The sequence below is a fragment of the Triticum urartu genome, chromosome 4 (genome assembly GCF_003073215.2).
Source record: "Triticum urartu cultivar G1812 chromosome 4, Tu2.1, whole genome shotgun sequence".
Lineage (NCBI taxonomy): Eukaryota > Viridiplantae > Streptophyta > Magnoliopsida > Poales > Poaceae > Triticum > Triticum urartu.
This window is the reverse complement of record NC_053025.1, coordinates 603395731-603414674: the sequence shown is the minus strand read 5'-3', so window position 1 is coordinate 603414674 and position 18944 is coordinate 603395731. Positions and strand designations below refer to the sequence as shown.

Sequence of the window (18944 nt, the reverse complement as noted above, 5' to 3'; positions counted from 1 at the left end):
ATATTCGACGAGAAGCCAGTCGTGACCTTCATACTGAGCAGGCATTCAAAGAAGATTTCTTTCTCTTCTTTCGTAAGAGTGTAGCTGGCAGAACCTTTATACTGCTTCGGAGGCATGTCGTCTTTTTCGTGCAAACGTTGCATGTCCTCCCGTGCCTCAGTTGTATCTTTTGTCTTCCCATACACGCCCAAGAAGCCTAGCAGGTTCACGCAAAGGTTCTTCGTCACGTGCATCACGTCGATTGAGGAGCGGACCTCTAGGTCTTTCTAGTAGGGTAGGTCCCAAAATATAGATTTCTTCTTCCACATGGGTGCGTGTCCCTCAGCGTCATTCGGAACAGCTAGTCCACCGGGACCCTTTTCAAAGATTATGTAGTGTAAATCATTGACCATAGCAAGCACGTGATCACCGGTGCGCATGGCGGGCTTCTTTCGGTGATCTGCCTCGCCTTTGAAATGCTTGCCTTTCTTTCGACATTGATGGTTCGGAAGAAATCGACGATGGCCCAGGTACACATTCTTCCTGCATTTGTCCAGGTATATATACTTTCAGTGTCATCTAAACAGTGCGTGCATGCGTGGTATCCTTTGTTTGTCTGTCCTGAAAGGTTACTGAGAGCGGGCCAATCGTTGATGATCACGAACAACAACGCCTTAAGGTTAAATTCCTCCTGTCTGTGCTCATCCCACGTACGTACACCATTTCCATTCCACAACTGTAAAAGTTCTTCAACTAATGGCCTTAGGTACACATCAATTTCGTTGCCGGGTTGCTTAGGGCCTTGGATGAGAACTGGCATCATAATGAACTTCCGCTTCATGCACATCCAAGGAGGAAGGTTATACATACATAGAGTCACGGGTCAGGTGCTGTGATTGCTGCTCTGCTCCCCGAAAGGATTAATGCCATCCGCGCTTAAAACAAACCATACATTCCTTGGGTCCTTTGCAAACTCATTCCAGTACTTTCTCTCGATTTTTCTCCACTGCGACTCATCAGCGGGTGCTCTCAACTTCCCATCTTTATTTCGGTTCTCACTGTGCCATCGCATCAACTTGGCATGCTCTTCGTTTCTGAACAGACGTTTCAACCGTGGTATTATAGGAGCATACCACATCAACTTCACAGGAACCCTCTTCCTAGGGGGCTCGCCGTCAACATCACCAGGGTCATCTCGTCTGATCTTATACCGCAATGCACCGCATACCGGGCATGCGTTCAGATCCTTGTATGCACCGCGGTAGAGGATGCAGTCATTAGGGCATGCATGTATCTTCTCCACCTCCAATCCTAGAGGACATACGACCTTCTTTGCTGCGTATGTACTGTCGGGCAATTCGTTATCCTTTGGAAGCTTCTTCTTCAATATTTTCAGTAGCTTCTCAAATCCTTTGTCAGCCACAGCATTCTCTGCCTTCCACTGCAGCAATTCCAGTACGGTACCGAGCTTTGTGTTGCCATCTTCGCAATTGGGGTATAACCCTTTTTTGTGATCCTCTAACATGCGATCGAACTTCAGCTTTTCCTTTTGACTTTCGCATTGCATCCTTGCATCGACAATGACCCGGCGGAGATTATCATCATCGGGCACATCGTCTGGTTCCTCTTGATCTTCAGCAGCTTCACCCGTTGCAGCATCATTGGGCACATCGTCTGGTTCCTCTTAATATTCACCAGCTCCCCCCATTGCAGCATCACCGTATTCAGGGGGCACATAGTTGTCATCGTACTCTTCTTCGTCGTCGTCTTCCATCATAACCCCTATTTCTCCGTGCCTCGTCCAAACATTATAGTGTGGCATGAAACCCTTGTAAAGCAGGTGGGAGTGAAGGATTTTCCGGTTAGAGTAAGACCTCGTATTCCCACATACAGTGCATGGACAACACATAAAACCATTCTGCTTGTTTGCCTCAGCCGCATCGAGAAACTCATGCACGCCCTTAATGTACTCGCAGGTGTGTTTGTCACCGTACATCCATTGCCGATTCATCTGCGTGCATTATATATAATTAAGTGTCCAAATTAATAGAAGTTCATCATCACATTAAAACCAAAGTGCATACATAGTTATCATCTAACAACATATAGCTCTCCAGAGCATTTAATTAATTAAACCATACATTGAAACTATGTAAAACATTTCAATGCGAAAACAAATGCGATCATAATCGCAACCAAGGTAACAATTGATCCAACGGCATAATGATACCAAGCCTCGGTATGAATGGCATATTTTCTAATCTTTCTAATCTTCAAGCGCATTGCATCCATCTTGATCTTGTGATCATCGACGACATCCGCAACATGCAACTTCAATATCATCTTCTCCTCCTCAAATTTTTTTATTTTTTCCTTCAACAAATTGTTTTCTTCTTCAACTAAATTTAACCTCTCGACAATAGGGTCGGTTGGCATTTCCGATTCACATACATCCTACATAAATAAAATTTATGTCACGTTGGTCGGCATAATTTTCATAAACAATAAATGAACCAATAGTTATAAAGATAATATATATACCACATCCGAATCATAGACAGGACGAAGGCCGACGGGGGCGTATACCAAAACCATCGCACTATATAAGATGCAATAATAAAAGTAAGAAAATAATACAAGTATCTATGTAAACATACAAGTAAGAATATTTTTCCTTTCAGAAAGAAGATAAGAACAAGAGGCTCACCACGGTGGTGCCGGCGATGAGCTCGGCGCGGGTGATCGACGGCGGTGAAGACGGGGACGGGGCGTGACGGACCGCTAAACCTAGACAAATATTATGGAAAATGGAGCTTGGAGGTCGAGCTTGGAGAGGAGAAAGCTTAAGTAGTGTGGCTCGGGCATTCCATCGAACACCTTGTGTGCATAGGAGGTGAGCTAGAGCACCACCAAGCCCTCTCCCCCTCGGCCAGAGAAAAATAGAGCACTGGGGTGCTCTGCTCGCGAGCGGGGGGTATATATAGGAATCTCATTGGTTCCGGTTGGTGACATGAGCCGGGACTAAAGGGGAGCCTTTGGTCCCGGTTCAAGTCACCAACTGGGACCAATGATGGTGGGCCAGAAGCGAGGCCCATTGGTCCCGATTCATCCCACCAACCGGGACTAAAAGGTCCAGATGAACCAGGACCAATGGCCCATGTGGCCCGGCCGGCCCCCTGGGCTCACGAACCGGGACCAATGCCCACATTGGTTCCGGTTCTGAACTGAACCGGGACTAATGGGCTGACCCGGCCTGAACCAAAGCTCTGTTTTCTACTAGTGTGTCGAAACTAGTTCCTTGATCTGGTCACCAGTGCGAGTTTCATGCTCCAGGAGGGTATTTGCTAGCGCATGGAGCTCCTTGTTGTGCTCCGTGAGAATCGTTTTTGCGTTCCGGTAAGCGTTATCCAATAATGCTTTTATCTCCTCATCAACCAGGGCCGTTGTCACGCCAGTGCCACCATCACCGTCATTACCGTACGAAACAAAGCCGACCCGGTTGCTCATACCATACCTGGTGACCATGGCTTTCGCCAATTGAGTCGCCTTGCTTAGGTCAGATGAGACACCAGTGGTGATCCCGGCCTCTCCAAATATAAGCTCCTCAGCCACTCGCCCTCCCATGCACACATCCAGCATCGCCAGCAACTGCTTCTTGGAGAGTTCCAGCTCACTGTCTTCCCCCAGCAGCTGCGCCACCATGCCGAGAGTATTTCCTCTGGGCGCAATGGTGACCTTGTGGACAGGTTCAGCACCGTCTGTGAGGATAGCAACAAGGGCGTGCCCACCCTCGTGGTACGCAGTCTTCTTCCTGGATTGTTCAGATACCACCAACGACTTGCGCTCGCTGCCCATGAGGATCTTGTCCTTGGCGTACTCGAAGTGATCAGTCCCAACAGCATTTGCCCCATCCGTGGAAGCCTTGAGAGCGGCATCGTTCACTAGGCTTGCAAGGTCTGCACCTGAAAACCCAGGCGTTCCCCTCGCAATGGTCATTGCATCCACACCCTTGCCTGTAGACACCTGCATGGAAGAATTCATGGAGTTAAGGTCAAAGCTTTGCATCAGAGAGCGCGAAAAATAAGCCTTATATACGTACTTTTGACATGTAAGCCTCAAGGATCTGTCGTCGGCCCTCAACATCTGGAATAGGGACATTGACTTGACGGTCAAAACGCCCAGGCCTGACAAGGGCGCTATCTAATGACTCGGGGAAGTTGGTCGCCGCGACCACGATGATCCCGTCATTCTGCTTGAAGCCATCCATCTCAACAAGCAGCTGGTTCAGGGTCTGCCTCTGCGACATTGAACCTCCTGCGTGTCTGCGGCCACCAATCCCATCAATTTCATCGATGAAAATTATGCAAGGAGACAGCTGCTTTGCTGCATGAAAGAGGTCCCTCACTCTCTTAGCCCCAAGACCTACATAGACCTCCTCAAAATCACTGCCGCTGCACGGAAAAAAGGGGACGCCGGCTTCTCCGGCCACAGCCCTTGCCAACATGGTCTTCCCTGTGCCAGGCGGGCCCATAAGCAAAACACCCTTTGGAAGCTTGCCACCAAGGCGTGTGAAATGCTGCAAAGCATGTAAAATAAGGTCAACAACTCCGCACGTGAAAGAATTGCTGAATTAGAACGCCTGCACACATGTTGATGGCAATGCCACACTCACCTTGGGATTTCGTAGGTAGTGAACTATGTCCTCAAGCTCAGCCTTGGCTTCATCAACCCCCTTTACGTCACTGAATTTTGTGCTTATCTCCATGGCCACTTCATTCAAACCACCAGATTTACCACCAGATTTACCAACTTCTGTGTTTTCGAGATTTTCAGCCATATCCTTAACATAACTATCAATCAAAGCCTTAATGCCATAGATTGCAGAGCCAGTAACTACAAGGCCTCCACAAGTACGCAGAAGCTGCTTTTTCAGCAGGCCTTTCTCTACTACATACACCGGCGCAATGCCTGTGCTAAGAACACTTACTTCCTCCCTTGCTGCATTTGAAATTCCTGCATAGGGAACAGAATCCATCCATGCGCACAAAAGTTATCAAGCCAATTCGCATGCCATTTATGTGTAAAAAACTAAAAATACACACCCTACTCCTAGTTCGTGAACATGACGAAAGAAAAGTCGGCTACCTCGATTTAGTATTTTGATGAAGTTGTGTAAAACTCTTTGTGGATCACTCCTATGAATCCCTTTATTAGGAAGAGAAGCGGTGCCAGACTGCACGCCCTGTACCCTCTGACTAACAAAGCTTGATAGGTACCTCTGCTGTAGATTCCTAAGCACACTGCCTGCATTGATTAAGAACCAAACCAAGCAGAAACTTACTAACTTGATGGCAACAACCAACCAAAAAAAACAACCAACCAAAAAGGCACGGTAGAATGTAGAGTAATAACAAGAATAGTATTGTTACTAGCCATGTTTAAGTCAAGCTAGTACTAGTTTGCAGTTGCCACAAAAGTATATATACCGATCAAGGATGTAGTTCATGTGTGTGGTGGAGGGAGAAGCGGCCATATGAAGATACCTGCTCCAGAAGGTGTATTTGCAGCAGGTGTCCTGAAGACAGGAGCTGAACACGCCGCCCCCGCCGCCGCCACAGCCACAACATGCTTTGCAGCCTGTGAGACAAAACACAAGCAAAAAATTAACATCGGCATAGACAACGGCAACAGCAATCGCAACCCATACATTAACATAAGTGGCATCGATCTGAAACACAGGACAGAGAGACAGTGCTTTGCAGCTGCAGTTTCAGCATCGATAAGCATCAGATAACATGTACGTACATGTACAAAAAAGAAGACTAGCTAGTGTTCCTTTGGACGGGAACAACCTCCTGAACCCAAGAACAGAGCGAAATCATGATGAAAAAGTAGCACACATACCCTGGAGAGAGCGAGCCGGCCGGCCATGGTGGACAGGACAGGGCAGGACTTTTCTCTCGGAGCTCGGAATTTGTTTCCGTTGCTCCAAGTCGGCGACTTCCGTCTGTTTTTCTTTGCCTCGTATTATTGATTGATAATGATAATAATCTTACTATTTTTATAGAGACTAGAAGACACGCAGTATTTATTTTGGTTCCTGATAACTGCCACACGTGTGGCAGGGGAGGAGGCTGCCCGCATGTCCGGTCTGGAGGGGCAACGGCCGAACGATTTTCACGTGTGGCAGGGGAGGAGGCTGCCCGCACGTCCGGTCTGGAGAGACAACGACCGAACGGTTTTCGTTCCGTACGATGTCCCCAGCGCTCGAGCAGCCTCCAGATCGCCATACAGGCCGTTTCCCTGTCAAACCAAAAAAGAGCCCAGTAACCAAAAAAAGCCCAGTTTTCGCTACGATATGAAAAATAAAATACCAGCCCCTATAAAAAGCAAAAAATGCCATTGGTGAAAAAGATTTTTTTTATGACCCAGAAGAAAACAAGACATGGAAACTCCCATCATACAAACAAAGATTATATTGCCATGGCAAATTCATAAGTTAAAAATGCCGTGGTATTTTTCATGGCAAAAATAGAGTAAAATTTTCCATGGAAAAACTGTAGTAAATTTTGCCATGGCAAAAATGGATTAAAATTTTCCATGGGAATAAAGTAAAAATAGAGTAATTTTGCCATGGGAATAAAGTAAAATTTTCCATGGCTACATAAGTATATTTGCCATGCTATATATTAAAAAAATTCATGTTCTAGAAAAATGTAAAATTTTCCATCGTATTAAAATTAAAATTGCCATTCCCTATATAATAAATTTTCCATGTCAAAAAAATTAGTAAAAAATGACATGTCAAAAAAAGTAAAAAGTTCCCATTCCAAAGAAAATGTAGAAAAATACCACTTTTGGTTTGTGAAATTAAATATTTTTGCCGTGCCCCGTGAACAACAATTGCCGTGCCCTCTAAGTTTGACATGACAAGATTTGAATGTTTTTGAACATAATAAGTTGCCATGTTTTTGAACATCTACAACTTTGCCATGGTTTTTGAACATATTAAGTTGAAATGTTTTTTGAACATCTACAACTTTGACACATTTTCGAACATGGCAAAAGTTGCCATGGCAAGTTTACCATGTCGTTGAACATAGTATGTTGCCATGTTTTTTAATATCTATAAACACGTGATGTTTTCGAACATGGCAAAGTTGCCATGGCAAGTTTGCCATGTTGTTGAACATATTAAGTTGCCATGTTTTTTTAACATCTACAACTTTGCCATGTTTTCGAACATCTACAAACTTTGCCATGTTTTCGAACACGGCAAACTTGCCAACATCTACAACTTTGACATGTTTTCGAACATGGCAAAAGTTGCCATGGCAAGTTTGCCGTGTTGTTGAACATACTAAGTTACCATGTTTTTTGAACATCTACAACTTTGACATGTTTTCGAACATGGCAAAAGTTGCCATGGCGAGTTTGCCGTGTTGTTGAACATATTAAGTTGAAATGTTTTTTCAACATCTACAACTTTGACACATTTTCGAACATGGCAAAAGTTGCCATGGGAAGTTTGCCGTGTTGTTGAACATACTAAGTTGCCATGTTTTTGGAATATCTATAAATTTGCGATGTTTTCGAACATGGATAAGGTGCCATGGCAAGTTTGCCATGTTTTTAGATAAAGAATGTGCCATGGCAAATCACATGAAAAAGTTATATGTGGCAAAATGCCATTGTTTACGAACAAGGACAGAGATAAAACTTGCAATGGCTAATGCATATACAAAATTGCCATGGAATTTTTTTGTCAAATTTGCCATGAAAAGATCACAAGTCTGAAACCACAAAAAAGTTCACAGATCTGAAACCTGGTGCTCTCTTGTTCATTACCCTACAAGCAGATTCTAACTAGTTTCGGTGCTATACGAAATTAATCAAAGGTACCAGACGAATCACATAGTTCAATAATCTAGCAACATCCTACAGAAATTAGTAAACCCACATAAGGATTTCAGTAGCAACAACAGAGATCCATCGGTCGATGCACACAGGGAGGGAGGGAGTGTTACCCTGAAGATGGATGGGAGGGTCGTGGTCCATGGCGGCGCGCTCGCAACAGTGTGGGATGTGCATGTCCACGTCGCGCTCGGCGCCGCCAACAGCCACCGCATCTCGGCCCTGTGACCGGGCGCCGCTCGAGCTAGGCCATGACGGACTCATCCGCATCAGTGCGCGGCGCGCCAGTTCGCGTCGCTCCGGGCACCGCCAAGCAGCCGCCGCATCTCGGAGCGGCTCCTCCGAGCTCCTTTCCCACCTTGCCTTCCTCGACGCGGCTCCTCCATCGAGCTCGCCGATGCTGGGCTCGTCGTCTCCCCCGATGGCGGCGTGCTCCATCAGCCGAGTTCAGATCCGTCCACTCCAGCATCAGCCACCATGGGCCTCCCATCATGCCGACGACAAGGCTCTCCTCTACGGGCGCGACCTCCTCATCGTCGTTGAGGTAGCCGAGGACCTCCGCCTGCTCGTCCCCTCGGCGGCCATGGGGAGCCACGCCGACCCAGCATCCCCTCACCGTCACCCTCGCTTTGGTCGCCGTGCTCACCATGAGGGATTTGAGATGTGGTGGTGAGGAGTGGGTGTGTGTGGGGGGGGGGGGGATACGGCTGGGGGTGGGGAAGTGGGCTCTGTGCGGACGATGGGAGGCAACTGAGCTGCGTTCAGTCGTGCGGCACGTCCGTCCTTCCTGCCACACGCTCAGTTGATGACGTGGCTGGGACACGCTTCAAGATCCGTGCTTTTTTTTTCATCTGATGGCTCTAGACGATGTTTGGACGGTGTTGTGAACGCCCACACGTGTGGGCATTAGTATTTCCCTTTATTTTTGCGTCGATTGATCGCGTGTGTGTTTGTATCTCTAGTCCGACTGTACTACGCTACGCACACACCTGAACTCTGTAGCCGGACTCAGATCACAATCACGCCGGATCCACGCAAGAATCCGCACGGGAACGGGATCCGACTCTGAACCCAAACTGGTTCAACGAGCAACTCAGGCTTTGATCCGAAAACACACGCCGTATCTGGAGAAGGAGGGCATGAACCGGAGCCGGATCCGGAGGCGGAGCTCACCTGTGAGGCCGGCCGTCACGAGCAGTGCTCCGCCGCTGCGCGCGCTCTCTCCACCGGCTGCGAGCAGGGACCCGCGCCGACGGATCCATGCATCGCGGCCTCGGCACCGTACAGATGCCGGGCGGGGGACAGGGGGTGGTGGCGCCGGGTCGTCGGCGTGGCCGCCGTTGGGGAGCTCGCTCCTCCAATGACTGATGCAGGGAGCAGCCGACCAAACCGAACACATATTTTGTTCTTTTGTTTGTTTTTTGGGATGGAATGCCATGGTTTTCGAGAGAAACTCTACTTCAAAATATTTTTAAAGAAATTAAAAAAACTTTGAGATATTTGGTTCCAAAAAGTATTGTAGTTTCCACCTCATTATTTATAATCCCAAATGATGTAAATCTAGCGTTGGATTTATTGACTTCTGGTGTCTCAATCGTCCATCTGCTCGATCAGTCGTACGGTTAGAGCCTCGAGCGAATGCTCCTCCCATTCGCCACTAACCCCTGTGTTTCGTCCACTGACCACTGTGCTCACCCTGCACTCGTTGCACTCACTTCATTTGCTCTCATTCTTTTCCTCTCTCTCGCACTCCGTTTGGGTTGCTTCACAATCGATCGGGATTCAAGTGTCATCCACCGCCGGCGTCCAGTTCCGGCTCCACCTCTCCGGCTTTACACGAGTGCTAGAGGTGTGCTGCCCGCGCACCCCGCATCCGCTGTGTAGTTTTCATCTCACCGACGTGTGTTTTTCGGTCGATGTCGAGGTTCACAGTGGTTGCAGTCGCCGCGACAGGGAAGGGTCGCAACACCTCATCGGGGATTCTGGTGTTGTGGTGGCGAGCTTTGTGGCCCAGCCGATAAATCAAATGGCGCATTTGACGGCCTTGGAAATTTCCTGGCCATTGGGGGAGGGGGTGGCAATTTCCCCCGATTTTTGTCGTGCTCCCCATTTTGCTTGTGTATTGTAGGGCTTTGTCATGTCCAGGGTGTGGCTGACTGCAATTCTTGCCATGTCCCCATTATGAAGCTTGGTTACTTTTGTCATTTTTAGATTGTGTGTGTATGTGATGGACGTCACCTGGTTAATATGAGCACAAACGTAAACTGCCTCCACAGCCGTTGGATGCGCCCCATCATATTCGTCGTACTAATCCCATGGATCCCGCATAGCAATCCTGCAGATCTCATCGCATGCCTTCCACCAGCACCGGCATCCCAACGCTAATGCAAAAATGAAAAGCCGGCCACCGCTCGTCATTGTGGCCATAGACTGCGTCCTCTGCTGGCGATGGTCTGTCGCGCCACAAACCAGTGTTGATTGTCGTTGTTGAAGGAGTGTTGTCGAGCTCCACTACTAGTGCTACAAAGGGCGATGATCTGCGCCACAAACCAGTGTTGATTGCTGCTATTGAAGGAGTGTTGTCGGGCTTAGTGCTGCAAAGAGTGGTCGCTGATGATGCGCTCTCATCACTCGCTCGCTGTTGATACTGCAAAACTAATAAACATGTGATTAATGTGTGTTACAACGGGCCGCCGGTGGCCGTCGCTCGTCGTTGATGCAGCAAAGCGACACACGGGTGGTTGTTTTTGTGCTGCAATGGGCTGCCGGCAAGGGAGGTGTTCAGGGTGCCATGGGTGAGACCTCGGCTAATGGAGCTGGTCATCAACTAGCGAATGGCCCGGTAGCTGTCCGGGCCTTTGAGGGCCCGGTCGGGCCTATGGGGCCACGAGCCCGGTAGGCTCCTGCCATGGCGTCCGGTCGGCTACCGTCGTGGACGGTGGAGGTGGGGCCCTCCCGTATGCCGACGGTGTTGTTGCCCTAGTCCCGGCTCCTCTTCTTCGTTGTGCAGACCATCTTCGCGGTGCCGTGGTGAGACAGCGTGGGAAGCTTCGTGTCCGTGTTGGCGCAAGGTGGTGGTCGGTCTGGTGGCGAGCTCCGGAGTGCCTGAGGTAGAGGCTGGGATCGGGAGAAATCTTTGTTGGCTTGGCCGACACCGACGCGGTGGCGCCTGAGGGTGCCGCCGGACCTTCCTGGAGGGCGTCGGGGCTACCCTTCCTCTCTCATCGCCGTGTACCGGGGGAAACCCTTGGTAGCAGCGTCGTCATCGTCGCGTCCCTTCTTGGAGGTGTTGTTGGGTACCGGCACTTCATAGTCTCGGAGATTGGTGGGCGATCTTCGGTGGACGCAGCAGTCACGACGCTTTGTCATTTTTGTCGATCCGCCGTTATCGGCATTTGTTTCTTTTCTTTTTTCTCTTTCCTTTCTTTTGGGCGTGTTTGTGCTGCTTCCACCCCAACCCCTGTCGTTGGTTGTATCGGATGGTTGCTTTTTAATATAAAGCAGGGGGAAACCATTTTTCGTATCAACTAGCGAAGGAGGGTTATATGAATATAAGTCATGTAAAACTTGGGTCAAGTACCTGCCGGATTGTATTTGTGATGTTTTGAACTAGGATCGTGCCGAGATGAACGAACAAAACACAACTCATTTCAACTAAAAACATATCATTTTTTTAGTTGTCAATAACATATTATTCTGATGTGTGTTACCTGATTGTCAAAAAAAAGGTGAAAGCTCAGGCAACATTATTCTAAGTTATTTTAGCTTCGTGAGTAGCATCTTAATTTTTTTTAAAGCCTGTGACAGCGCACGTGCGTTATACTAATAGGAATAAGGTGTATGTGTGTGCGTTCATAGGATGAGTGTACGCGTATATATATGAGCGTTTGTGTCTGTACTGTGCCCAAAATATACGCGAGCATCCTTTTATTCTGTCAGCTATGCTTGTGTTGAAGTTATCCTTTCATTCATTGACAATGGAGCAAAAGGAAAATACACGGACATTGTTCTTGACACTGACGGGAAGACGATCAGTACGACGGCAAAAGGAAGAGAGATTGTGGAGCTTTGTTCAAGTCAAGTAGTTTGGATAGTTGATGATTTGTTCACTTTTCTTCAGATTTTTATCTAAAAGTCAAGATAGGATAGTTGATGCATATTTGTTGTTGTCCACTCTTGTAATAGCAATGATGTTAGGTACAACCCTGTGTATCTCTATCAAAAACTTGCTTCTTGTAATTGCTTCTTCTTGGGTAATATAAGTTGAAGATTTTTTTTTTGCGAGAAATATAAGCTGCAGATAGTCATTACTTTGTATCTATCCTGAAATATATATAACTTTGTATTGAGAAAAAACATCTATACTTCTTCAGTGCTACAAGTTAGATTGCATATAGTCATTACTTTCAGATAAATAAAAATAACCAATATAATGGGCATAATTACAGAATAAAAGGAAGGCATCGGTTTAATGTTGCAACCAGCTGATGCAACCATTTGGCATGAACAAAAAAATTAATTTTGCCAAAGAGACAAACACAATAGCTTTGACAATATATGTTCACCAATATCCCAGTGGCAACACAAGCACATAGCTGTAGAATAAAAGGATAACTTCCAAGTAAATTACACCATTTAGCTGACATGCCCAGCTAACTAGCACTAAGGAAACAACAAGATAGGAACCGTCAGCGCACGACCCGAACGTCACTGCTGAAACTTTGATGTGCTAGCACCTTCACTGAAATCTAATTGACGAGCAGCCGGCGGTGTTGTGCCATCTTCATGAGCTTTAAGCAAGTCTTGTAAATTCTCGTGGAATATGTGGAACAAAAGCGGATGGATGCTCAAAATTCCATAGCAATGGGTGGATATATTGTACTGGCACACCGCATACAACACAACATTGTTATCAAAAGAGTGGACAACAACAAATATACAGTGCAAATTTCAAAAGGATGTTCAAATAGCAGGAGCTTTTATTCATAGTGTATATCAAATTCATTTATACAACAGAAAATCTCCACAATCTGAATCAACTATCCTATCTTGACCTGACGAGAAAGTTTTGAAGAAAGTGAACAAAGCATCAACAATCCCAAGCTACTTGACTTCGGTTCCTGTTTGGTCTCGCTAAGTGAAACAAATCTCATGGACATTTCTAGGAAGCACTTAATCGTGATCGATGGAAGCATCCACATCAGTAGTTTTTTGGTTCTTCTGTCTTCCTTTTACCGTTCTACTGATCATCTTCCGTCAGGGTAAAGTAGGGCAGCCAGCGGAGCCAAACTGAGGAGGGTGGCCATAGGTGGCGAGTAACGTACCGATGTGCGAGAAGCTTGACCGGAGCTAGGGGTACGTGCAGCCTGCGTATGCGAAGGCGCCCAGGACATCGCCATGGCCGGCGGGAAGTAGTTGGAGGCGGTGCAACGAGTTGGGCCATCGAAGGAGAAGGATCGCGCCGAGCTGGGGTGGTTTGCATGGTGTCGAGTAGCTCACCAGCGGCGATGTGGTGGGCAGCCCGGAGAGTATCACTCCAACGGCTGGAATTGGGGGCGTTCTAGAGATTGAATCACCATTTGCAGATGGGGAAGTAGGGATCAAAACGGTTGCTGCTTTGAGATGCGTAATCGCTGTATCGCCACGCGTCAGACACGAGAGAGGGTCTCATGATCGGCTTCGTATGACCTGGGTCTTGTAGAATTTTTTTCCGACTCGGATACGTGGGCTATGCTATAAAATAGCCGCGATGTGCCTGAAATTAGCCAACAACCTAACTCGCACGATGAGCTAGTTTGATTGCAGATCACGATACGCGCGCACAACCAACGCCATGGCCAGCCGCTCCTCGTCGCCGGCGGCGACCAGGACTCTGACGTGCCTCCTGGCAGTCCGCTTGTCCGATTGCATATGTACAAAAACGACATGGCCAGCCGCTCGTCGTTGTTGCCGTCAGCAACCAAGACCTTGACATGCCTCTTGGCGGTGCGGGGCTACGCCAAGCTGGGGCAGATGCCGCCTGGCACACCCTCCACCAAGCTCCAGATCCTCGGCCAACGACTCAAAGATGTCATAATTATGTTGGGCCCCACAAACAGTCAAAATAAATATAATTATTTATACTAAATTTAAATATACCTTTATACAACTTATTTTACAATCACAACCTTTGCTAATATAATGTGTCAAATTAAGCGTTAAAATTTCACATTAGTTTTCTTTTTCAGTGTGTTTACCTTAAAATTTTAACAAAAAACTTTAAACATGAGAAAATAATAAAAGACTAAATGACATGTCTTGTGAGATTAATTTTGTGACACTTTCCTAAATATATTGTATATATTTGTGTGTTTATCCTTAAATGCGCTGGTAAGACATTTCTAATGTATATGATATAACTGGACAATGGCTTCTAGTTTGTGATTAGTTAGATGCAAATAGAAACATCTAGAGTATATATGTTTAAAACTTTTCAATATTCAAACATTTGGAAATTTTCAACTTCCAAAAATTTCAAACTTTTAGAATTTTGAATTAAAAAACAAATTGGAGAGAGAAATAATTATTTGTATAAGAGAGAAGGCTGAGAGTCACATAGGTGATCCCTCCATGAGAGAAGATCGTGAGAGGCACTAGTAGAAAAGGGGCTTTGGTCCAGCCAGAAAAGAGCATTAATCCCGGTTGCATTACGAACCGGGACTAATGTGAGTATTAGTCCCGGTTCAAGCGGCGAGGGCATCATACGGGCATTACTCCCGGTTCAAATGGGACCTTTAGTCCCAGTTCGTGGCACGAACCGGCACGAACCGGTACTAAAGGTCTAACCTTTAGTACCGGTTTGTGCCACGAACCGGTACTAATGGTGCAATTTTCAAATCCTCCCCCCCCCCCCCGGTGCATCGCCTTTTCAGTTTTGTAAAAAGCAAAAGAAAATGATAGAAACTTCAAAATTTAAAATCCTTTGAGAGGTAGTTATGTTACTACATCTACTAGTTAGGAAAATTTAAAAACTTAAATTTGGACATATTTTGCAAAAAATGTAGGTAAAATGTAAAAAGGCTATAACTTTTGCATACGATGTCGGAAAAAAACGTATAATATATCAAATTGACAGCCTATGGCATGTTTGCAAATTTTTAGAATCCTCAAATTCTAAAAGGAAAAAAAGTTATGCTCAAATTTCAGTTTTTTTTTGAATTTTTGTTAAATCTGGTCAAACTACTTATTCAAGAAGTATTAGTGTTACTAAATAATTATTCAAGAATATTAGTGTTACTAAATAATTATTTCAGTTTTTTTAAATTTTGGTCAACTATGGTCAAACTGTGGTCAAACTACTTATTCAAGAAATATTAGTGTTACTAAATAATTATTATTTTTAGAACAATAGTTTCAAACTCAAACAGTGAAATGTGTGACTTGATGCTGAAGGTAAATTCCTGAGGGTTAATAGAATTGCCATCTTACTATTGTCAGAAAAACAACAAGTGCAGACTTGGAAACGAGGGAGAATAGAACCCGGAAGTTAAGCGTGCTCAGGCTGGAGTAGTGAGAGTATGGGTGACCGTTCGGAAAGTTAGATAATTTGGAATGATGAGGGGTGATTAGAGATTAAAGGTTAAATTGAGCAGTGATGAGGGGTGATTAGAGATTAGAGGTTAAAATAATTCAGAAATTTGAAATTCAAAAAAAATCAAAAAAAATCATAAAATATTCTTTAGTACCGGTTGGTGTTACCAACCGGGACTAAAGGTGGATCTCCAGGCAATGGCCACGTGGAGGGCCTTTAGTCCCGGTTCCAGTTAGAACCGGGACTAAAGGGGAGGCTTTAGTACCGACCCTTTAATCCCGGTTCCAGAACCGGGACTAAAAGCCCTTTTTCTACTAGTGAGGAAAGCCGCGTGGTGAGCCTCATCTTTTTTGGCTACATCTGCATCTAGTGTAATAGGCGCACGGTTATAGCATAGTAGTTTGCTGCCTTTAAGAGCATCTCTAGGAGATTTCGCAACCGACCAGCCTCTAAAATTCATCTAGAGCTCCTGTAAAAGACATTTACGAAACGACAAATGCGGAGACAGAACAGATCCTGCATACATTACCGGAATTCAACTTGATTTTAAAACTATAGTAGTTCGCACCATAAGCTCACCGGAGTTCCACATAAACATAGTTCATACAAGCTTAATTAAACATAGTTCAAACGAAAATTAAACTAGTTCATACTACGCGGGGTTGTATACTTGGTTCTACGTGTCGGCACCGGAGCCGGAGTCGCCCTCATCGCCCTCATCGCCAAAGCGGTCCTCGCATGGTGGGGGCTCGTTGCTGTGAAGCGTGTGGTAGATCAGCGTTCCGGAGAGGGTCAGGTGGAGGTGGTACTCCTCCCGGAGCTACGGCAGGCGCGCGGCCGCTACTGCATCTCCAATGCCGGCTGCATGCCTCGCCTCCCACCATGCGGCCTCGGCCGCCTGAAGCCGCTGGAGGGCCGGATCGAACTTCCACCTGAGGCAACGGAAGTTCGCCCATACATCACCATAATTCAACTTGATTTTAAAACTAATAGTTCGCGCCATAAACATCACCAGAGTTCCACATAAACATAGTTCATACAAGCTCGGTGCCCTTGTCGCTGGAGCCATCCTCACGTGGCGGGGGCTCGTTGCCGTGAAGTGTGTGGTAGATCAGCGTCCCGGAGAGGGTCTGCTGGAGGTGGTACTCCTTCCGGAGCTCCGGCAGGCGCGCGGCTACAACTGCATCTCCGCGCGGCGGCTACCTGCCTCACCTCCCACCATGTGGTGTCGGCCACCCGGAGCCGTTGGATGGGCCGGATTGAGTATCCGCCCGAGGCGACGGAAGTTTGCCCACGCCCTCGCTCCGGCGTTGTGGGACTTCGCGCCGTGGATGCACGCCGCCTCCTTTTGCCTATCCGATGAAGAGGAACGCGGCAACATTTGGGGGGCAATATCGGCAGCGGCGGACAAGACAGGCAGCGAAGACGAAGAGGAGGGGCCCTGGAGCTGAGTCCCTGGGGCGTCTTGAGGCGAGCCGAGCGCCGCTTCCAGGAGGAGACGATATGCCTGACGACTATAAACAGTATCTACGTCATAGTTTTAAATAGCCGGCTATAGCCCCGCTATAGCTGTTTGAACATGTTGTGGCTAAATAATTTCATGTACAATTTACCGCTATAGCCTCGCTATAGCCCAGCTATAGTTGTTTTTAAGGGTTGCCATTAATCTACGTATCTCGAGTTGGTTACCAACCCAACTTAGTACGATGCAGCTAGCTATATATATGACTGATTGCAGATAAGGAAAGTACGTACAACAGACACGATGGCCAGCCGCTCCTCGTCGCCGGCGGCGGCGACCAAGACCCTGACACGCCTCCTGGCGGTCCGGGGCTACGCGAAGCTGGGGCAGATGCCGCCGGGCACGCCGTCCACCAAGCTCCAAACCCTCTACTTCAACCGCCACCTCTGGCACGTCAAGGCGACCCCCTGCGACTTCGTCGACGGCGTGCCGGGCGGCCTCGCCGTCCACGTCTCCACCGTGACCTACAACCGCAACGCGCCCGGCACCACCATCTCCATCGAGATCCTCGACGGCGCGACCCTGGAGCGCGCCGTCTTCCGCGCCGAGGCGCCCACGCCTGGTCCAAGCACCTGATGGTCGACCGGAGCGCGCTGGAGGCGGCGGGATGCGTCCGCGACGACTACTTCGCCGTGAGGATCACCCTCGCCTTCTTCGACGAGAAGGAGCACCAGAGGCTGCAGCGCGCCGCCGCCAGGGCCGAGTGGTGCCGCCGGCTCAAAAGAAGCTTCTTCGACTTCGACTTCGACGGTAGTAATCTTATTAACCTTAATCTCAACCTGGGGCTAGTCCTACCAAAGTGCCACTCGTTGAACGCCGACAAGGTCCGGCCAGGTCCGGTAACGTTTCTCGACACCAAGCAGCAACATCAGCGAGAAGAGACGACGACGAAGAAGAAGATAACAACCATGGTGGAGAAGATGGCGACCGGCCTGCGCACCGCCGACAAGTCATCAGATTCACTACTCGCGCCATTGTTGAGCGCCGTGTATGCTTGAGAACCTTGTAATTAAACCTCGTAGGCTAATCTCCTACTAGTACTCATGCTGTGTGCGGTACATATTTGTTTCTGAATTTTCGCTTGATTTAAAGATGTTATGCTATACCAACTGTATCATATCACTAGAATTCAATGTAAATTGTGTTGCATACCTTGTCCTGCTTATTATATATGTGATCCAAGACAATAAAAAAATCGACGAAATCGGGTGGATTTGTTAGCGAGAATCAAGAGCTTTAGACCTGTTGGGAGACCCGCCGCTACCCGCCGCTCCACGAGGCCGCTCCCGGAGCGGGCGGAGTTTCAGTTAAAATCGTGGAGCGCACATGTAGGTACTCCATAGATTCCGAAATTTCAGGGAGCAGGTGGATTCCGAACAGGCCCTTAGATACATATGTGTATACGACACGATCAGTCGTCTTAGAGATCAGTACATCAGATAAAGCTGAAGCTGCAGATAACATTGTCCGTGGTACCGACACGCCCAATCTTCAATTTGTTAGAGCATCTCCAACAGCCACGCCAAAAGATGCGTGCGCGCGGTAAATTGGCTTTATAGCGTGCGCGGGACGTTTACGCGTGCTCCAGCGGTGGCGCCAAACTAGCGGCGCGGGAAATGATTGCGCGCGCGCGGGAAAAGGCGCCGCGTCCGGCGCGCCTATAAATTGCAGCGCCTCCGCCGCTCTCTCCATCGCCCTTTGCCGCTCTCTCCGTCTCTCCATCGCCCCCTGCCGCGCTCTGCCGCCGACACGCCACCACCGCGCCACGATGCCGCCTCGGCGCCGGGGAGGTACGGGTTACCGCGGCGTCCGCGTCCGTCCGTCTGGCACCTACTCCGCCGAGATTCGGTCGGGCGGCGGCATGCGGCTCCGTCTCGGAACTTTCGACACCGCCCAGGAGGGCGCCCGCGCGTATGACGCTGCGGCGTGGTGCCTCCTGCGGTCCCGTCAGGACATGAA

At 47.8% G+C, this 18944-nt stretch overlaps 1 protein-coding gene across 1 annotated transcript; it reads right to left on the bottom strand.

Annotated features, from left to right (window-relative positions):
* Positions 1–3255: 3255 nt before the first annotated feature.
* Positions 3256–4768, bottom strand: LOC125554949 (ATP-dependent zinc metalloprotease FTSH 5, mitochondrial-like). The gene is made up of 3 exons (XM_048718304.1): positions 4652–4768; positions 4079–4555; positions 3256–4002 (listed from the first exon to the last, which is right to left on the bottom strand). The coding sequence occupies exons 1-3, from the start codon at positions 4742–4744 to the stop codon at positions 3256–3258; spliced, it is 1317 nt and encodes a 438-aa protein (XP_048574261.1). The 5' UTR covers positions 4745–4768.
* Between the last annotated feature and the right edge of the window lie 14176 nt (positions 4769–18944).